General features: G+C 45.6%; 1 protein-coding gene across 2 annotated transcripts in view; it reads left to right on the top strand.

Annotated features, from left to right (window-relative positions):
* Window positions 1-20,041, top strand: part of LOC137560948 (von Willebrand factor A domain-containing protein 5A-like) — a 57,251-nt gene that overhangs the window by 23,496 nt on the left and 13,714 nt on the right. The window contains exons 7-16 of one of the 2 annotated variants that reach the window (XM_068272140.1): window positions 468-637; window positions 2,631-2,719; window positions 6,431-6,575; window positions 9,716-9,795; window positions 10,339-10,453; window positions 12,065-12,223; window positions 12,750-12,853; window positions 14,091-14,293; window positions 17,328-17,414; window positions 18,368-18,397. In XM_068272140.1, coding sequence (XP_068128241.1) covers window positions 468-637; window positions 2,631-2,719; window positions 6,431-6,575; window positions 9,716-9,795; window positions 10,339-10,453; window positions 12,065-12,223; window positions 12,750-12,853; window positions 14,091-14,293; window positions 17,328-17,414; window positions 18,368-18,397 — 1,182 coding nt within the window. The remainder of the gene's footprint in view (window positions 1-467; window positions 638-2,630; window positions 2,720-6,430; window positions 6,576-9,715; window positions 9,796-10,338; window positions 10,454-12,064; window positions 12,224-12,749; window positions 12,854-14,090; window positions 14,294-17,327; window positions 17,415-18,367; window positions 18,398-20,041) is intronic. The other variant, XM_068272146.1, reaches the window with a different exon arrangement.

Below are 20,041 nucleotides of genomic sequence, written 5' to 3'. Positions count from 1 at the left end.
TTGAATGGGCGTATACAATGGCATTTTGAAAATGTACTCATTATAAAGGACCAAGATCGCAAAAAAGTAGGCAGTTAAAATCTGACAACCGGCAGGTTTTGGGCCAGTCCATCTCCTCATGGGGGGGATTCTCGGCGTGGTTTCTTTGGTGTTTCCTGAACAGAAGTTTAATTGACAAAATAGTAAGATGCGATTATGGCAGTTAGACTTTTCAATAGCATTTCCTAGGCAGCTGCAAACAAAGAGCCCAGAGGATTCCCCCCCCCCCCCCATAAGGAGATGGACTGGCCTAAAACCTGTTGGTTCTGTTAGTTTCTAACTGCCCACTTTTTTCGCCATAGCAGTCCTTTAAGGGAACATGTGACCCTGTAAAGCTCAAATGTGAGCACTTTTTATTTAGTATATAATCTGCTGTATGGCTTTTTTCTTTCCGGACTGTGCAGTAATGTGTTCTCCATCTTCTTTAGATTCTCTAATGGCTCATCCGGCCGCCATGTTGAATTTCTACCCCAGTTTCCCTGCTGGCCAGGAACAGTCCAACTGTGGGGAGTTCATCTTTGTGGTGGACCGTTCCGGAAGTATGGAGAGTCCAATGAATTCAGAGCCCAATGCTCCCCAACGGATACAGAGCGCTAAGGTAAGTATGTGTGGACAGGGTTGGACTGGGACACTAAGGGCCCACCAAGGAAGTTTCAGCCATTTTGGGCTCACATACACATGTACTCTAGAAATTTTGCATGACTTTATGGTAGGGAATAGATTGTGAGCAATTCTGAGTACAGTCTCCAATAGACATATGTCTAAATGCAGCGCGCCGCAGCGAGACTAAATAGGTGTCACCACGCACTGGAACATCGGCGTGGTCATGAGTCATGGGCAGACTTAAAAAAAAAAAAAAAAAAAAAAAAAATACAAAACACAAAATAAGTAGCGGTGTTATTCAGAGATTAGGTCTGACCAGATACATTTTAGATAAAATATTCAAGTAGTTACATGCCTCATGATTCATAAAGCAGTCAAATGGCGGCAGATGCCCCCACACAATGTAAGTCCCCCCCCCCCCCAGCTTGGAAGGGGGGGGGCAGCAGGCACAGATCAGCGGGGAAAGCCTCCCCCCTCCCTCACCTAGAGGCCACCTTTCAACGGACCCCCCCCCCCCCTCCTCCAGAAGTGCAGCAACCGGAAAATAGCTTACCGAGCTTCAGATGATAGCTCTGTGCATGCCGCTGCTGCTGCCTGCTGGTCTCTGTCTGGCCTCTGTCTCTCAGCAGGGCAGCAGCGGCATGCGGAGCTAGCATCTGAAGCTCTGTAGCTATTCTCCGCTCGCTGCTGGCTGCACTTCTGGAGGAGGGGGGTGTGCGGAAGGGGGGGGCCCTAGGTGAGGGAGGGGGGAGGCTTCCCCCCCCCTCCCTGCCACTCTGTGCCCAATTTCCCCCCCCCCTTCCATACTGTGCCCCCTCCCTCTTAGTTCTGGGGCCTCCAGGAGGCGGGGCAGTCGGGGCCCACCGATGGGACCAACGGTGGCTCAGTCCAAGCCTGTGTGTGGATCTACAGCACTTTATTTCCCTGCCAGCTGCATATCTGACACCTAATCCCCTACTCACTTGTGTTTACAAGCAAGGCTGGGGTGACTGAGCGATAGGAGACAAGAAAAAAAGTAAAGGGCAGAAATGACATGGATTTATCCTTAAAGTGGACCCAAATTAAAAATACAGGATTTCAGAAATAAAATCTGTTTTCTAAATTATAATAAATAGCAGCCTTTTTTTTCAGCTGCATGATGACAAATATAAAATATTTTACATTTATTGGAGGAACCCCTCCCTTCCTTTCAAATTGCCGGGAAAAAATCCGGCAAACTGGTGGAGTAGGTGGTGTCCGGCAATGGAGGAATTGCTAATGGCTGCCCCAGTATAACCCAAGTTATGAAAAGAGGAGAGTGAAAAGCATGCACTGAAATGCTCATACTCTTGGAGTGTGTATCTTTGTATGTGTCAGACTGGTGCAACTAAATATTTTTAATTTAAAAAAATGTTTGGTTTGGGTCCGCTTTAACTGTGGGCAAAAGACATGGCCCCCACCACTAACAGAATTCTCATCATTTACTATATAACATTCGCTGAAATCAAAATGTGGACAGTACAATACGTGTTATGTAAGTAGATCACGTATTTATCTACTTATATTTTTATTTTTTTATTTTTTTCCCATGGCATAGTATGGCTGATCCTACTGCTTTAAACTACTTATTTATATTCAATGTTTAGTCCGATTTGTGCGCCGTATGTAAATCAGTTGGTCCTTTATCCGTCCGGACATACAGGTCGTGCAGTTTGTCAGGTCGTGTGCATGTTGTGCGTAAGTTGGATGTGTGTACTTAGCTTTAGAATGGGGGACAGATCTTGGTAAAAACACAGGAGGCTGTGTTGCCACCTTTCTTGATGAGCAGAGCTTGCAGAGTAAACTTGTTGCGGTAGAGTCCTCTTCTCTGCCTGCCTGTTCTATGCTTTTCTGATTGTCCAAACACTTACTCTGCACCTCCTATGTCACTCCATTCTTGTGCTTTTTATGCATATTTTGAAGGTTATGCTTTTGCTTTTCTTGTCGCCATTTCCTGCTTGTATCCCCAGGACACGCTACTGCTTCTACTCAAGAGTTTACCCCTCGGATGTTATTTCAATATCTATGGCTTCGGATCGCAATTTGAATCTTTCTTTATGTGAGTCTTAACGTTTTTGTTTTTTTTGTGTAAGTTTTTTTTTTTTTTTTTTTTTTTTTTTACCCCTTGTGAACTCCTCTAGGTAAACAGACCATGTTTGAGATAAAAATGCAATCTGTTCCAGAAATGCCACTTGTGATCTTGCCCAAACTAAGCCTGACTGAACCGGAAAATCCACTTTCTCTGCTAGAAGAAATTAAAATGTAATCTAAACTCTTATTGGACACTCCCCTATTCTACTTCCCATAAAGGACCACTATCGTGTAAATCCTAAAATTTAAAGCACATGTCAACACCTACAGAAAAGTACATTTCCTTGGAGTAAAATGAGCCATAAATTACTTTTCTCCTATGTTGCTGTCACTTAGTCGGTGTAGAATGTGCTCTAGCTTATGTTAACTAACTTCTATGTTAATGACCAGACATTTGAGGTAGTTTTAAAGGGTTAAATAAAAGGGGTTTATTTACAAATATACATATGTACAAGTTAGATCATACACACTGTGACTCACATAATGGCTCTATATACCCTATGCACTGTCACACACTTTCATTAGCTGAGCCCCTATTCTGTCCCACAGTCCATGTCCGCCTTCCGAGAGAGAGAGCTTTCCAAACATTGTCTTATATCTGGATACCACAGGTATAGAGACCCCTCCTCTGTGTTATATATCAATAGTTCCTGCCCTTAGCAGTTGGGGAGGATAGGAACCTGTTGGGGTTGTTGTAGCAGTTGTTCACTTGCAGTTAGCACAGCCCTTCGCCATTCCAGATTAAGCAGCTCCTCAAACCTGGTTGTAGAGATGATTTGGTTTCAGTTGAAAGAGGACAGGTCCATCCCAGAAACTCTTGTGTTGACAAACCAGATAAATCAGTTTCCTCTCAGCTTTCTCCTCAATGGCCATTTGCGGGGGCTGGGGTCAGTCTGAGGCCATTGTCTTTGCTGTGTTATTTATATGTGTGGTTGTTAAAAGTCATTTATGAAACACAGGCTTTGCACAAGGCCCCGGCTGATCAACTAGATTAACTGTAAATCTCTCATAGCAACATAAATTTCCAGACATACTTTTCCATTAAGGCACACATGGAAATACACCGTTTATACTGATAAAATACAACAGTCGGTAATAGAAATTAGTGAGTACCGACAGGTTTTAAGACCAGCTCATCTCCTTATGGGGTATTCTCAGTGTTTTTTTTCTTTATTTTCAAAAGCACTTAGTGAATGGCAGTAGCTCCATCCAACGGCCCAAAAACTGTGCAGCAAGACTGGCCAGCATCTTTGTATAAATCTTTCAGGGAGTGTCTTTATAAAAGGCCATGCTGAGAATCCCCCATGGAGAGATGGACTAGCCCAAAACCTGTTGGTAATGTCAGATTTCTACTACCTACTGTAAGTGACAGCAACATAGGAGAAAAGTAATTTATAGCTCATTTTACTCTGCATGAAATGTACTTATTTGTATGTGCTTACATTTTAAAGGTTACATTTGTTTCGCAATAGTGGTCCTTTAAGGTAGTTATACATCTAGCGATTCTGATTCCATCAACTTTATTGGGGATTTGACTTCAGTATAGTTGATCGAAAGTCGATAGACTAGTGACCCACACTACAAGCGATTCATCTTCACAAATCGATCTGACCAATGCCACAATCGGCCACTTTTCATTGATTGGGAATTGTGGAACACTCTATTCTATCTCTCGATTCAATAAAATGATCAAATCGAATGGTCAATCGTACTGCAAAATCGCTAGATGTACGGCAACCTTTACTGTTTAATGCAATAAATCTAGATTTGTGATCCACAAGTAACTGTTACAACTGGAGAGAGAAGTCAGATTTATCTGCTGCCAGTTAGTACAGAAGGCTGCAAATTTTATTTTGTAAAGTCTTGAGTACAGTTGCCATGAGACTGAAGGAGTTGAGAAACCCTGTTCTACGTTTCCTTCAGTGCATGTATTGTGCAAATACATGGCTATTAAGGGCCCGATTACCGCCGGCGTTTTGCGGTAGTGATTTTTCCCACGATTAACGCGGAAAAATCACTGGACACTGTGGCGTTTTGGAGCTATTGCGATTAGTGTGCTTTTGCTAATCGCCGGCAAACCGTTGCATGCAGCGTGTTTGCGGTTATTGCTAACCGGTTTGCGGAAGTAAGAGCACTGCTGTTGGCTACAATGTGTAGCGGCTTTTACAAAACCGCTAGCGGTTTGCCCTGAGCGATTCCTGCTCAGGTGTGATTGGGCCCTGAAGGATATCTGAAGCAAATTAAATGAACTAGCTTTACTTACCAGTGGCTTCTTCCAGCCCCTAGTGGTCACTCTGTCCCTTGCCGCAGCTCCGGGCTTCTCTCCAGTCCCGCTGGCAGGCTGTGAAGGATCCCAGCGGGTTGGCATCTTCTTTGCAGACCTGCACTGCATGCCTGTGTCGGGAGTGTACTGAGCCTTTGTGAGTTGGCTTTTTTTTTTTTTTTTTTTTTGCATGCTTTTAGACCTTAAAACCAGGGGGAAATAAATCATACTGCTGAGATCTGGGGCAGCGCCTGCACTAACTCTCCTTCCTGGGATCCAGTGCTGTAGCCCTCAGCAGGGAGGTTAAAGTGGATCCGAGAAACTTGCGCCTTGCATAATTGTGTTCATTTCATATAGTTTATCGGGCATTCCTCAAGCCAAATACGTGGTTTTTTTTTTTTGGTTTTTTTTTCTCTTCCCTATAAACTAAAGCCTTGCCCACAGCTCCTCCAGCACCTAGACGCACTGAACCCCATGTAGCAAGGGCTTATGGGAGCTCAGTCAGGGCAGGGGGAGGAGGTGTTACTAGCCAGAGATTTCGGAGGAGGAGCAGGAGGAGAGGGGAGTTTCACAGGCTGAGCGGTGGAGATGCAGAGCAGCTTGCCTGTGTGTAATGAAGACAAGCAGAACATTTTATCACAAGAAGAAAAATCCTATACCGTTGAAGCTGTTTGCAGCTAGATTTACTATATAAACTATCTAAACTTTGTCTGATATAGACAAGTTACTTGCTATAGTTTTTCATCTCGGATCCACTTTAACCGCTGCTGAAGAGCTAATTACCTCACCTGTGAAAGTTTGTGGCTGTCTGCAAAGCATGCACTGCTCGAGGTGCTGAAGGACTAAGTTGAGAAGCCCTGCTGTAGAATGTATTCCTTGCTGAAGGAGTAACTGGCTATCTACTGCACTTGGTCAATTTCCAAGCTGTACAAAAAAAAATTGCATCAACCTGCTGTAATTGAAAGGTTAGTTCCCCCCCCCCCCCCCCCCCCCAAGGGCCTGCTTATAAAGTTGTCATATGACCCATCACGTGGCTGTATTTGCAATAGAACGTCCAACCTGAGTATAAAACTGGAGTTTATAGTTCAGCAGAAACATGGGTGATTTGGAGTGTTTTTCTTTTGGATTGCCTTATTTTGGTCACACGGTTTTAAAGCATGTGGCATGACTGACCCAATGAGAGTACACCTACCTGGGGAAAAGGTCAACTTGTGGGTGGAGGTTATCCAATGGCCTGCTTCATTGTAGGGGTATCTTGTGCTTGTTGCCAGATGCAAACAATGCTGCACAATGGCAATCTCCCATGTAAAGTGTTGATTGGGAAAGAAGCCATGGCAAGCAATTAAGCGGTATCTATAAATTGGCGTCATGACTTACAAAAACTGCCTGACCGTTTCGCTCGATGGTTTCTTGCAGGGAAAGTGTGCAGTACACGCAGGAGACACTGGATGGCGCCATAGAAAAGGTAAACGGGATCGCGGCAGACCTTGGTGGAACGGAGATCTTGGAACCGCTGAAGAAAATCTATAAAACTGCTGGCAGGGCGGAGCACCCACGGCAGGTAAGGGGGTCCAAAACTGGAGATGAAAGGTGGTAGATGAGGTTTGAGATGGTAATGACTTCCAAATTTCATGCAGATTGTCTAATGTGTAGCTTGAAATTGGGCCTATGAAATATACTTCCTGTCGCTTTCCATGCTTTGTGCCTTTCTCCTGAAAACATTGCCCTGCCCACACATAGGCCATTCTGGCTCTCCGTCTGTTCTTTTGTTCCCCACTTAGCTGTTCCTGGGCAGTATATGAAATACCATATTTTTCAGACTAGAAGAAGCTCCTGACCATAAGACATGCCTTACTAAACCTGGTGCATCCATGATGAAGGGGCATCTTGTGGATTATGCCCATTTTGTACCTCATGCCCTCTTGTGTCTCCGTGTCCTCTATGCCCTCTTGTGTCACCATGGTGTCCTCTATGCCCCTCATGGCCGTTTCTACCCCCGTGCGGGGCGTGCCGCCGCCCGGGGCGCTGCTGGGAGGGGGGCGCTGTGATGGAGGGGGGAGCCGCAGCCGCGGGGAGGGCAGCCCGACCTCTCCCTACCTCTCCCTCCCTCTCCCTGGGCCGCCCTCCATGCGATCCCCCCCCCCCCCTCGGACGAAGTGCAGAGTAATGCGCAGGGAAGCGCTATAGAAAACTACTCACCTCGCTGGCTCCAAGCGCTGCTCTCTCGCCGCCAGTCTCCTCTCTGCCTACACGCTGATACACACACGCTGCTAAACAGGAAGCAGCGTGTATCAGCGTGTAGGCAGAGAGGAGACTGGTGGCGAGAGAGCAGCGCTTGGAGCCAGCGAGGTGAGTAGTTTTCTATAGCGCTTCCCTGCGCATTACTCTGCACTTCGTCCGAGGGGGGGATCGCATGGAGGGCGGCCCAGGGAGAGGGAGGGAGAGGTCGGGCTGCCCTCGCTGCGGCTCCCCCCTCCATCATGGGGGGCACCTACCTAACCTATCCTGGGGGGCACCTACCTAATCTAACCTATCCTGGGGGGCACCTACCTAATTTAACCTATACTGGGGGCACCTACCTAATCTAACCTATACTGGGGGACACCTACCTAATCTAACCTATACTGGGGGACACCTACCTATCTAACCTATACTGGGGGACACCTACCTAATCTAACCTATACTGGGTGGCAGCTACCTAATCTAACCTATACTGAGGGGGCAGCTACCTAATCTAACATATACTGGGCGGCACCTACCTATCTAACCTATACTGGGGGGCACCTACCTATCTAACCTATACTGGGGAGCAGCTACCTATCTAACCTATACTGAGGGGGCAGCTACCTAATCTAACATATACTGGGCGGCACCTACCTATCTAACCTATACTGGGGGACACCTACCTAATCTAACCTATACTGGGTGGCAGCTACCTAATCTAACCTATACTGAGGGGGCAGCTACCTAATCTAACATATACTGGGCGGCACCTACCTATCTAACCTATACTGGGGGGCACCTACCTATCTAACCTATACTGGGGAGCAGCTACCTATCTAACCTATACTGAGGGGGCAGCTACCTAATCTAACATATACTGGGCGGCACCTACCTATCTAACCTATACTGGGGGGCACCTACCTATCTAACCTATACTGGGGAGCAGCTACCTATCTAACCTATACTGGGGGCAGCTACCTATCTAACCTATACTGGGGCACCTACCTAACCTATACTGGGGGGCAGCTACCTATCTAACCTGGGGGGCAGCTACCTAATCTAACCTATACTGAGGGGCACCTACCTATCCTATACTGGGGGGCAGCTACCTATCTAACCTATACTGGGGGGCACCTTCCTATCTAACCTATAGTGGGAGCATTAACTTATCTAACCTGTATTGGGGGCACCTACCTAGCTAGTCTATACAGGTGACAACTATACTGGCTACCTATATTGGAGGCACCTACCTAACTAACCTATACTGGGGGCATCTACCTATCTAAGCTATACGGGGGGCAACTATTCTGGCTACCTATATTAGAGGCACCCACCTAGCTAACCTGTAGTGGGGGCACCTAACTATCTAACTTATACCGGGGACGCCTGCCTATCTAACCTATACTGGCTACCTATACTGGAGGCACCTACCTGGCTAACCTATACCGGAGGCAACTATACTGGCTCACCTATGCCTGGCTACCTATACTGGGGGGACCTATAGCTGGCTACCTATACTGGGGTACCTATTCTGGGGGAATCTATACTGAGTGCAACTAGACCTGGCTAACCTACACTGTGGGCACCCATACCTTGCTTCGGGGGGGGCGCAATTTTTACACCCTCGCCCTGGGTGCATTTTAGCCTAGAAACTGCACTGATGCCCCTTTGTGTCCTCTGCATGGGCACAGTACAGGGAGTCCCCGACATTGCAGGGGGTTGGAGGCATTAAGTCAGGAACTCCTGGCCTTGGATTATATAAGACGCTTTTTTTTATTTTTTTTTTTTTTTTTTTTTTTTTCCCCCACTTTTGGGGGAGAAAGTCTTATAGTCCAAAAAATGTGAATGTAGTCTTTGTGTAGTGAATTTTAGGATGGCTGTAATGCTGCTTTTTATATAAACAGCAGATCTCTTCCTGATATATTTTTCAATGCGAACATCAGTGGCATAGCTAAGGAGCTGTGGGCCCCGATGCAAGTTTTACAATGGGGCCCCCTAAGCGCTCTGTACATAACAATTGATACGGCGCACCAAAACCTGCCAATGGCAACTACAGTGTCAGAGGTGCAAGAAGGGGATGGGGAACCGTTTGTTAATGCTTACCACTATTCAAAGTATCTATAGAAGTGATTATGAGCACAGGACCAATAGAGCTAATACTGTGGTTGAGGGAGAGCCCTTCGGGGCCCCTCTGGCCCAAGGGCCCTGATGCGGTTGCAACCCCTATTGCTATGCCCCTGGCTAACATGTTGCTATGTAATATATCCCATTCTTTCCTCTTGACATTGGCAATGGCCTGCCTGCCCCCTATATCACCTTGCTGTACCATGGGCATCCAGGGAACTTTTTTGGGGGTGGAGGGGTGAGGATGGTGGTCAAAAATCAGTGGCTGACTGGTACAGAGTACTTGTCCTATGGCTACTGGTGAGGATACTGTGCAATATGCTGTACATCTGACCTCTTCTCCTTCACCTCCAGGTCTTTCTCCTCACGGATGGAGAGGTGGGAAATACAGCAGAAGTGATAGCAGAAGTCCGGCGGAATTCACACGCTCACAGGTAACTTGTCTAATTGGGGGGGGGGGGGGGTTGGTAGTGATTCACTGATATCGTGTTGTAGCACAATGTTGTCAATGAGATGCAACAAGTTTCAAGTGGATGCAAGATTATGCAATTGTTGTACCCCAATTTATGCAGCTTGAGAAGAACAATCAAATCACCGATACAAGCATACATATATTTTAATAAAGAATCTGCATAATCCTAAATCAACTAAGAACTATTTGTATATCATAAGCTATCCCTACCAGCAATAAAACAAAAAAGGCAGGAGGCCCACCTTTTTGTTTGTGCTTGGCACCGCCCCCGAAGCCAAGACCTTGATGCTCTGCCCCTCCAGCCAAAAAAATCCATTGCTAGACTCCCCCTTTTTTTCATTGACCAGGGAGCACACATGTGCAATTTGTCCAGGGTCTATGATGAGCAATATAAAGATAGATATTGTATCTCTCCTGCTAAGCAGCTAGAATGACTTTACAATGTATTCAAATGTTTGATGCAGCCACACTGGTGGTTGTGGTTTACCGTATGGTGTAATCTTAGGTGTTTCACATTCGGGATTGGCGAAGGCGCCTCCACGGCTCTCATTAAAGGTGTTGCCCGAGTGGCCAGTGGCACTTATGACTTCATCTCTGGGAAAGATCGTCTGCAGCCAAAGGTAAATGTGACTGGTACATGGAGAGATTTACCTTGTCATTTAGTCTCTGAAAGAGCTCAAGCCTTGGTATGTTCCCGGCATGATTTGGATAGGAAAGAAAAGTCCTCTGTATGTTTTGGTCAACTTTCTGTAACCATAAAATTTGACTTTAATTTACAAATGGAAAAATCCTTCAGTTTTAAAAGAGAACCAGAAAATCCCTTATACAATGACTATAGACTGGCCGCCTACCACTACCAAAGTTTACTATTTAAGCTGTAATCATTAACCTCCCTAATTCTCTCAATGTCTCTTTAATATACTTTTGATGGAATTAATATGCCTAGTATACTGTACTCCTATTATTGATGCGTAACTAGAAATCACTGGGCCCCCTGCGAATATTTGGATGGGCCCCCCCATAGGTGCCAAATAATCGTAATGGGGCAGCGTTTCACTGTAAATTAATTGTAAAGTGGGCAGCATTTTACCAGAATATCGTAATGTGGGCCAGAAAACGCCATGTGGGCAGCAGACACCAGAAAACGCCATGTGGGCAGCAGACACCAGAAAACGCCATGTGGGCAGCAGACACCAGAAAACGCCATGTGGGCAGCAGACACCAGAAAACGCCATGTGGGCAGCAGACACCAGAAAACGCCATGTGGGCAGCAGACACCAGAAAACGCCATGTGGGCAGCAGACACCAGAAAAAAAATGCCCCTGTAAAAAAAAAAAAAAAATTCACTTACCTGTCAGGAGTCTGTCCAGGCCTCTTGTGCGCAGATCCCCCCCCCCCCCCCCCACGATCCACCTGTGCACTGCAGCACATCTCCCGCGCTGACAGGTGCAGTGCAGGGCTACGGCAAGATGGCTGTCGAAGCCCTGTACTGGAGACACAAATAGTCTTCGGCGGCCATCTTGCCGTAGCCCTGCTCTGCCTGCCAGAGACTATGCAGGCTGCTGGAGCGGGGCTGCGGGGAATGAACTGGCGCAGCGTCTATTAGACGCTGCGGCCAGTTGAGCACCTTGCTGGGGGGTCCAGAGCAGCGCTCCCCCCCACGCACAGTGAGCGGGCCCCAGAGCAGCCCCGGGCGGCCGGGCCCCCCTGCGGCTGAGAGAGTCGCATCCCCGGTAGGTACACCGGTTACCTTTTTCCTAATTGTTTATATCTCACAATGGACCAACTCAATTCTCTCTGCTTGAGAATCTGGAGTCTTCGCTCCAATTATGACGTTTGTTATACTGTTACATTGCTCTGTATGTTATCTTTCTGTTTTATACTTAAAATTGAATTAAAAAAAATTCTGTAACCACATCTGCCCTGTGTTAAGATGCCATTTTAGTCGGTGAACTTGCTGCTTCTTTCCACCATGGATTGCTTTACTGGTTCCGGCAACACTACATTTTCATACTCAAAGCCAGTCCCTAAACTTTCCCCACCAACAGTGTTGACCACCTCTTGATGTCTAACCTTGTTACCATAAAAACTAAAACTAACCCAAGCCCCAATCCTCCGGTCTTGTCAATAGACCAACAATTACCAATACAAACCGCTGCTTGTGTTTAGGCACTGCAAAGAATGTCAAAGATCTTGTAGTTTATTATTGGATATTTTTATTTTGTCTCCAGGTACTGAAAGCTCTGAAATGTGCCTTACAACCCACTGTGAGTGAAATTTCCTTAAATTGGACCCTCCCTCCTGGTGTGGAGGAGAAGTTAGTATCTCAGATGCCCACGGCCATCTTCCAGGGTCAGAGGTCCATCATCTACGTCACACTAAAGGGAAAGGTGTGTAATCTTTGAATACTGGTCCTAGCACAGACAAGAAGGGAAACTTGACTAAGGACCCAGAACTCAGCTCACATTAACGGTGTTGCTCTTGAGCCTGTTTGTCAGATGCAGGAAAGTGGAAAGGGAGTGAGTGGTAGACCAAATCCAGATCGAAGACTTGCCTACTGGCTGCACTCTATCTCCTAGAGGGTTAGGACTGGTGACCATACAGTATATTGTCCATCAGACTTGTGTGGCTTTCCAGGTGCATAAAAAATGACGCTCTTGGAATTTAGTTCCAGTGGAGAGCCAGAATGATCCTTGCAATGCCAGGTATCCACTCCTAAGCTAAGCAGACTCCGAAGCAAACCTCTAGAGCAGTAGGGCTTATCCGTAGTGGTCTGGCTTTTTTTTTTTTTTCCCCCCTTTTTCTTCCTGCTAATCGGGCTCAACCATAATGGACTTAACACATCATTTTTACATCTTGGCATGAGTGTTCCTTGTTCCATCAAGTGATTCCTCTGTCCTCTCCTGTCTCTTGCAGCTGGAAGAGGAGCAAGAAGCCAAAGTGTCTCTTCAGTACAAGTTCAAAAATGAGCTCCTTACCAATGATCTGGCGTTTCCGCTGAAGATGGACAGTGCAGAGAGGTAAGCTGGAGATTTCATGGACCTGACATAACCATTCATAGCTCAGAGCAAGCAGAGGGGCCTGAGGAAGCTGTAATTGTATGTGTGACAAATGCCTTTTCTTCCTCTGCTGCTTTTATAAGCGGTCTTCCCTTGCCACGCATGGTATTCACCCAACTGTAATCCTTTCCTTCTCTTAACCCTAATCTATGCTGCAATCTACAGTCAAAACTAAACCATAACCCCATCACTTCTCTTATGCTAGGTACACAACACAAATTTTCTGGCAGATTTACCTGCCAGATCGATTATTTCCAATATGTTCAATCTGAATTTTGGTCGCTTTTCTAATAGTTTTTTTATTTTTTCTCTGAAAGGGCAACTAAAGTGAGGGGCATATGGAGGCTGCCATATTTATTTCCTTTTAAACCATACCAGTGGCCTGGCTGTCCTGCTGAACATTTTGGCTTTAGCAGTGTCTGTCAGAAATGCCTGATTTTTCAGGCGTTATTAATTATTAGATCCAACAACATTAGCTGCTAATCTTGTTGGATCTGACCATGTCAAACACATGATCTGCTGCATGCTTGTTCAGGGTCTGTTACTAAAAGTATTGGAGGAAGAGGATCAGCAGGATAGCCAGGCAACTAGTATTTAAAAGGAAATAAATATGGAAGCCTCCATATTCCTTTCTCTTCGGTTGCCCTTTAATTTCCACTCCTCTCCTTGCAAAACTTGGGATAAAGGTTGCGCTGAGGTCTCAAAGTTGCATGGCAGGTTGTCTAGATCACCCCCCTGTGCCACATTTTTACAATACAGTGCCAGGCTGAATAAGTCACCTGTCCAGCCATCTGTATGAAATTGTAACACGTCTCAACAGACAAAGCAGTCTCTTGCCACAAAATACAATGCTATGCTATCATTCTTGCCTCGATATTTTGAAGGCAATACACACCTTCAGCTAAACACTTATATCCATGTGACTGTTAGCTAGACTGTTGTCTGGAATAAGTAGGTTACCCTTTTGTATAATTGCCTTATTTTCATCCCCTAAGAGTTCACGTTGGTCAGTGATATGTAACTATGTTTAAGAAAATGTTCTTAGTAGGGTAATACCTTACAGGAAGTGGTGTGAACACTTCTACTGAAACATTCATTGAATAGCGGTGATAAATGGAACATTATGGAAATACCTAATGGCTTTTAACTGATGGCAATCTCCTCCCCCCCCCCTCCCCCTTTTCATTTCTTGTATCAGGCCAACCATCCACAGACTAGCAGCCAAAAATCTGATTTCCCTACTGGAACTGGACATGGATGGTGAGGAGGTGAAGAAACAGATACTGGAGGCCAGTCTACAGTCTGGGGTCATCTCCTCCCTCACAGCTTTTGTAGCCGTCAACAAGGACACAAAGACCCGCGTGGAAGGACCTCCTGTGACCAGATTTAGTCCTCCAGTTGGTAGGCTTTGATAAGACTGCTTGAATATTGGTTATAAATTTATTCTCCACTACCAGTGTAACGCTGGCCACGTCTTGCACCACCCAATAGTTTTCTTGAACGCCCTGCAAAGCTAGCAATCTAACTACTAGGTAGAAAAGTGAATTGGCATCTGGTGTCACAAGACAGCCCTGGCTGGAAGCCCCAGCATATGCCTTTGTTGGAACCTTGAGTGGTTATCATGGAGTGAGGATGGGAGCCCTTTAGGCGGGTGTTTTAGGAAACCTCCACATATGGTAGTTAAAATGAACCAGAGACGGTTCATTAGTGCTTATTTATACTTACCCAGGGCTTCCCCCTGCCACATGAGCCGTGTTAATCCCCTCGCCGTCATCCTCCGCCCCTCCGTTAAGCCACTATGACCCCCGGTAATCCGGTCAGTTGTGGACTTTTGCGCATGCTTGGCTGTACACACACCCTTAATCGTGCTCCTGTCCCCTGGAGCATCCTGCGCAGTACTACTGTGCAGGCGCAAAATGCTTTCGGGATGTGAGCGGCCACGCATGCACAGAAGACCTCAACTGGCAGTGACTGACTGGATTACTGGCAGTTGTAGCACTAGAACAGAGTGGCAAAGGAGGGGCTGGAGGAAGCCCCGGGTAAGTATAAATTATGCCTAGTGTACCATCTCTGGTACACTTTAAGAACAGAGGGCTGTTCTAGAAAGCGGCTACAGCTCAACAGTGCTATCCCTGCTGGGCCTGTGAGTATGGTTAAAAGGAAACTTTCCCTACACAATATCCAGTGGCACAAGGGTATAATTAACAGTGAGGTTGACGTAGCAGCAGGGTGGCTTTTGTAAATAACACTGCGGAGGACATGGGAAGGGTCCAATGTTCTTAAGGCTGCCCACTAATGGTACAATCTTACCACTTCTATGTAATATGAGGGGTTACTCATCTATGCAAAGTATATTCACTCGGTTTACCCTTCTACTGCATAGATTTGGTAAGCTCTACAGCCATGATTAGATCATGAATGAGACCCTTTATGCTACGTACACACATGCGACAACGATCGTTCGTTGAGAACGACGAACGAACTTTTAATTGATGAAAGAACGACCTAAGTAAAGTTAGTTTTAAAATGTGTGTAACGATCTGATTGTTAGAACGAACGTTACATCACATAAAGCAACTATTGCGCCTGCGCATAAAAATGAGAAGTTCCATGGAGAAAAAGTGAAATGCGCATGTCCAGCCTAGTACCAACGATCGTTTCCAACGATGTACTACTTTTGCAAACGATCGTCGTTGGTTAAAATCCGCCGAGACAGAACTTTCTTTTGTAGCGATTTGGCTCGTTTGTCATTTGCCTTAATAGTCGGTGGTTCGTTTTTTGTAACGATTGTCGTTGGTAAAGATCGGGGAACGATCGTTACAAACGACTATAGTCGCATGTGTGTACGCACCTTTAGAGATGGTCATTGAGATGGAAATTGAATGTTAAATGTGCACCTTAAAATTGCACAAATCAAAATGAACAAATTAGATTGGCCAATGCCAGGCATGCATTGTTAGTAAATCATTTCCATCTCGCTCAACGATTTCAAGTTCTTCCATGCTCATTGTGTGGGAGAAATTGGCGTGAAGATGAGGAACAGCTGAGCTGCAGTGCTGGCTAGTTGATCTCTCAGCAGAGGGAGGTGGGTGGGGTCAGGTGATCCGGGCTGCATTGAGGAAGCCACATTTTTGATCCTCCTTGTACCAAGAAACTGCAGGAGCAAGGTGTCCAGGCTCAATACATTGCAGAAAGTGCTGCTTTGCAAAAAACTCAAAACCGTATTATACTTGAAATAAACGTTTTACTTCCTATGAAGCCGTTAGGTAGTATAGTAGGTATTTGACATTTTACATAGCTCTTACTGACAGGTTTAGGATTAGTCCACTTTCTAATGGGGGTTTCTCAGTTTCTTTTAATGGGAAAATGAAATGAGGAAACTCTGCCTAAATAGAGGAAAGGCTCTGGATACCGTAGAGCTTTCAGTCTAGGGTGTTTCTGTGCCATCCCCAGTGGGAAAGTTACTTAACCTACTAGGATGAATAGCTCTTCCGTACTCCTCAGGCAGCCTTTGGAAATACTTGCGTCTACTTGCAAAGATGAGCGCATCTGTATTACTCTTGCTACTGAGGACACGCTCTACTACAGGACCATGGCCATGACCTCACACTGTGGCAGGAGTTTCACCACAATATCAGCCATACAGAGCCCCCTGATCTGTTCTAGAAAAGGTAAAGATTTCTCATAGGAAAGGGGTATCCGCCACTGATTGGGATGAAGTTCAATCCCGGGTTACAGTTCCTCTTTATTCATGTGGAAACTATTGTCAGTTGGACTGTACCAATGCCATTTAAGGAGTTTGTTTTTGAAAATAAAAAAAATCCTGAGCATCCCCCATGTGGAGATGGACTAGTCCAATGTCTGTTGGTAAGAGGTTTGGAGTTGGTAGAGGTGAGAAAAATAAAAAAAACTTGTGCATTTACACTGGGACAAATGTACATTGTGTACTTATACATCTTAAGCTGGCCACTAACGGTCCAATTTCTAGTGAAAAATCGTTCGAGCGATCAGAAATTCTGATCGGATTGGTTGTAAATAATCTCCATTGGTGGACACAATCGATTATGAACGAGTGAAAAAAATGGCGCCCGAATGAATTTTCGTCGAACGAAAATTTGGATTTTCTTGGTGGTCGTGATAGATAGGAAGCAATGATTGGTTAGTTGATGGTGTAGTGAACGATTTTTCGTCCGATCACAATTTCTAATCGCTCGAACGATTTTTTGCTAGAAATTGGACAGTTAGTAGCCACCTTTAGTCTTCCATCATAGTGCCTCTTTAAGAATGTTTCAGGAGGTGGGTGGAGTTGGTGAGTCTGGATAGTGTTAGGAAGGTCCCATGGAGGTGGCAATACACATCGGCTGCCTTTAAGGTGTAATTGTTTTACAGAATCCCTAGACCTAGAGAAGTTGCATTAATTTATTTCTATTTGCAGCAATGGCTTGTTGTGCGTACATGGCGGCTCCATCCATGCCAATCCACCACTTCCAGCCAACGCTTCATGTCCTGGAAAGTGCCAGCGGTAAGATCAGCAGCATCCTGATGACACGTCCTATGTCCTGCTGCTTAGCGGACTGTTCCCAGACTATCCATTTATTGGGAGGGTCTGCAAAGGATATACAGTAAATAAGCTAAAGCTTACAGCAACTGTTTGCTAGGATTGGCAGTTAGTTGCTGCAGATCCAGTTGCTCGCGTTAATTGGCCATACAGTACTTGTGGGTACAACTACATTCAGTATATTGCAGTAATATGCAAGTGCCTCACTAACATGCAGATGTTAAGAAAATTCCAGTAGAGAAGTACAGGTTTTGAGAATGGTGTATTATACTGCAGAGAGGACATTATTGGATAAAGTGGAATAACAGAGGAAATGAGCGGATGACAGATGTCTAATGGGGAAGGGGTGTTGCTTGCAGGAGAACTACTTCGTAACCCATTTACCCACCAAGTCTTCTCAGTGGCTCTCCTCTGCCTGCTCCCCACCTCTCCCCGCCCCCTCCATGCCAATCACCGTTCTGCTCTCTGAGAGGAGCACAGAGCTGCATGTGCAGCGTTGTAACCCCTGGGGTCACAAAAGTTAAAGCAAGAACTGGACATAAAAGCAGTGGGGAGCGTAGGGAGTGGCTTCAATCCCCTTCTGGTCATGGTGTCTGTCTTATCTGAAATGGGAAGTTTGTTTGCATCTTGAGATAAGCTTGTTAGTAGCTAAAACCTTCCACAATCCTGCAGATTAGCAAAGGCACAAATACCAGGTAAAATTAGGCATACTGTATGTGAACTTATTTTAGAAAAAACTTTACCTGTAAATTGTGTGTGGAGGGCTCCTCCAAGAGAGCAGTAGGCCTGGACCTTTGTGGCCTATCTATGAATCAGGTCCTGCAGAGGATGGGTTGTGGAGGGGTTTGGTATAATTGAAAGATAAATGTAGTGGTTTCGCTGTGATCCTGACACCAATTCCTTTTCTCTGCACACAGATGTTGTTTCCGATGGCGCAGACTTGCAAGGTAATGAGTATGTGGAACATGAAAGTCCCTCTCCACCTCCACCACCCAAGTCTTACAAATATTAAAGCAAAAAACTAAATTGGGCTAGGATCACACTAGGCAGAATCGCCAGCATTGCAGAAAAAGTGTTTTTAGCCCATAATGAAAGTCTGTGGGCCACAAACACTCTGCGTTTTACAATGTGCGTTTTGAAAACTCACAACTTGCTGCCTATTTAATGCTGCATGTAAAACGCAATGCATTCCAATAGAGATGAGGTGTATGTGTTTTACCCATAATTCCACCGTCCGCCCTGCGTTCCAAAGAGCTTGCACGCGTCCTATTGGTCACATTGCAAGCCGCGCACTTCCTCCTTCCGGCTTGAAGGACTAAGTGTGCTGGTGTGAGGCTTGCAACATGACCAATAGGACGCGTGCAAGCTCTTTAGAACGCAGGGCGGACGGTGGAATTATGGGTACGTAACCCCTTGTATCCCCACCACACGCCTACACCAATTAAACCTCATTTGAATTGTGATTGCATCCGCTGAGCATCCCTGTATACAGGCTCCAAGCTCTATTTAGCATTGGCTCTAGTGATACGATCCTTTCTCAGAATCGTAACTTCAGGGTTGGCATTGAAGTGATGGCTATGGAGAGCTGCATGTAACTGAAGACTGCTAGGGAATTTCAGTTTCAGCCATTGCAGTTTACTGATTTGACCCAGAAGAGATGCCAACTTACCACCAGAGATGGTCAATGCCGTGCAAAGGATTCAGACTTTCATGCAAATTGCATGCCGCTTAGATATGGGTCTCTCAAATGCACTCCCTGATGATTCTGATTGGCTCCATGTCATTTGCATTCAATTTGTATGAATTTGTATGCAAGACGGAAATAATTTGCACCTCGCTGACATCTCTACTTCTCTTCCGAATTTTTTTTTCTCTCTCTCCATATTTTTGGACCCACTTTTGTTCTGTAGCATAAGTGGGCTTTAACACTTTTGGCCCATCTTGTTTGTGTGGGGTTTAGTTGATTTTTTTTTTTTATATATATATATAAATATATTTGTTTTCTACCTCTGTCCTTTTTTTTTTTTTTTTTTTTTTTTGGCTGGACTATCCCAGAAATTACAGCAATCATGCAAGCTAATGCGGAACTGGTTACAGAACAGAATTGTAAGCTTTGGGGTGGGTATTTGGGTAATAAAGCAGTGATGTATAAAGCCCGCCCACACAGACCCAGCTCCGCCCCCAGACATGTGACCTCACCCACTAAGAATGTTCTCAGCCAGATTGGATGATCCATTTCTCATAGCTTGGACTGGCTTGTGCATGCTTCACCCACAGGGCCAGTGCTTTCATACAATCAAACTGGGGGATTTCCCAGGACCGGAAGCTCTTTAGAGACCCCACAGGTAAAGGACTCTAGGGGTCACCAGTTTACGGTCAGCATAAAAATGTAAGGGGCCCCGTAGTCCCTATTTCTACCTGAAACCAGAGCCTGATCAGTCACAAGGCAAGTAAAGCAGGGGCCTAGGTGCCTGGTTTATGCTAACCCCCAACACCTCTTACCAAGAAAAGCCAGGTGCCCATCAAGAGTGGGCCCAGAAGTTCTTGCTTGCCTAGGGCCCATTTCCCCTTAATCTGTCTCTGCCTAAAAC

This window comes from Hyperolius riggenbachi, chromosome 1 (genome assembly GCF_040937935.1).
Source record: "Hyperolius riggenbachi isolate aHypRig1 chromosome 1, aHypRig1.pri, whole genome shotgun sequence".
Lineage (NCBI taxonomy): Eukaryota > Metazoa > Chordata > Amphibia > Anura > Hyperoliidae > Hyperolius > Hyperolius riggenbachi.
Note: the sequence above shows the minus strand (reverse complement) of the source record. Positions and strands in the feature narration are given on the sequence as shown.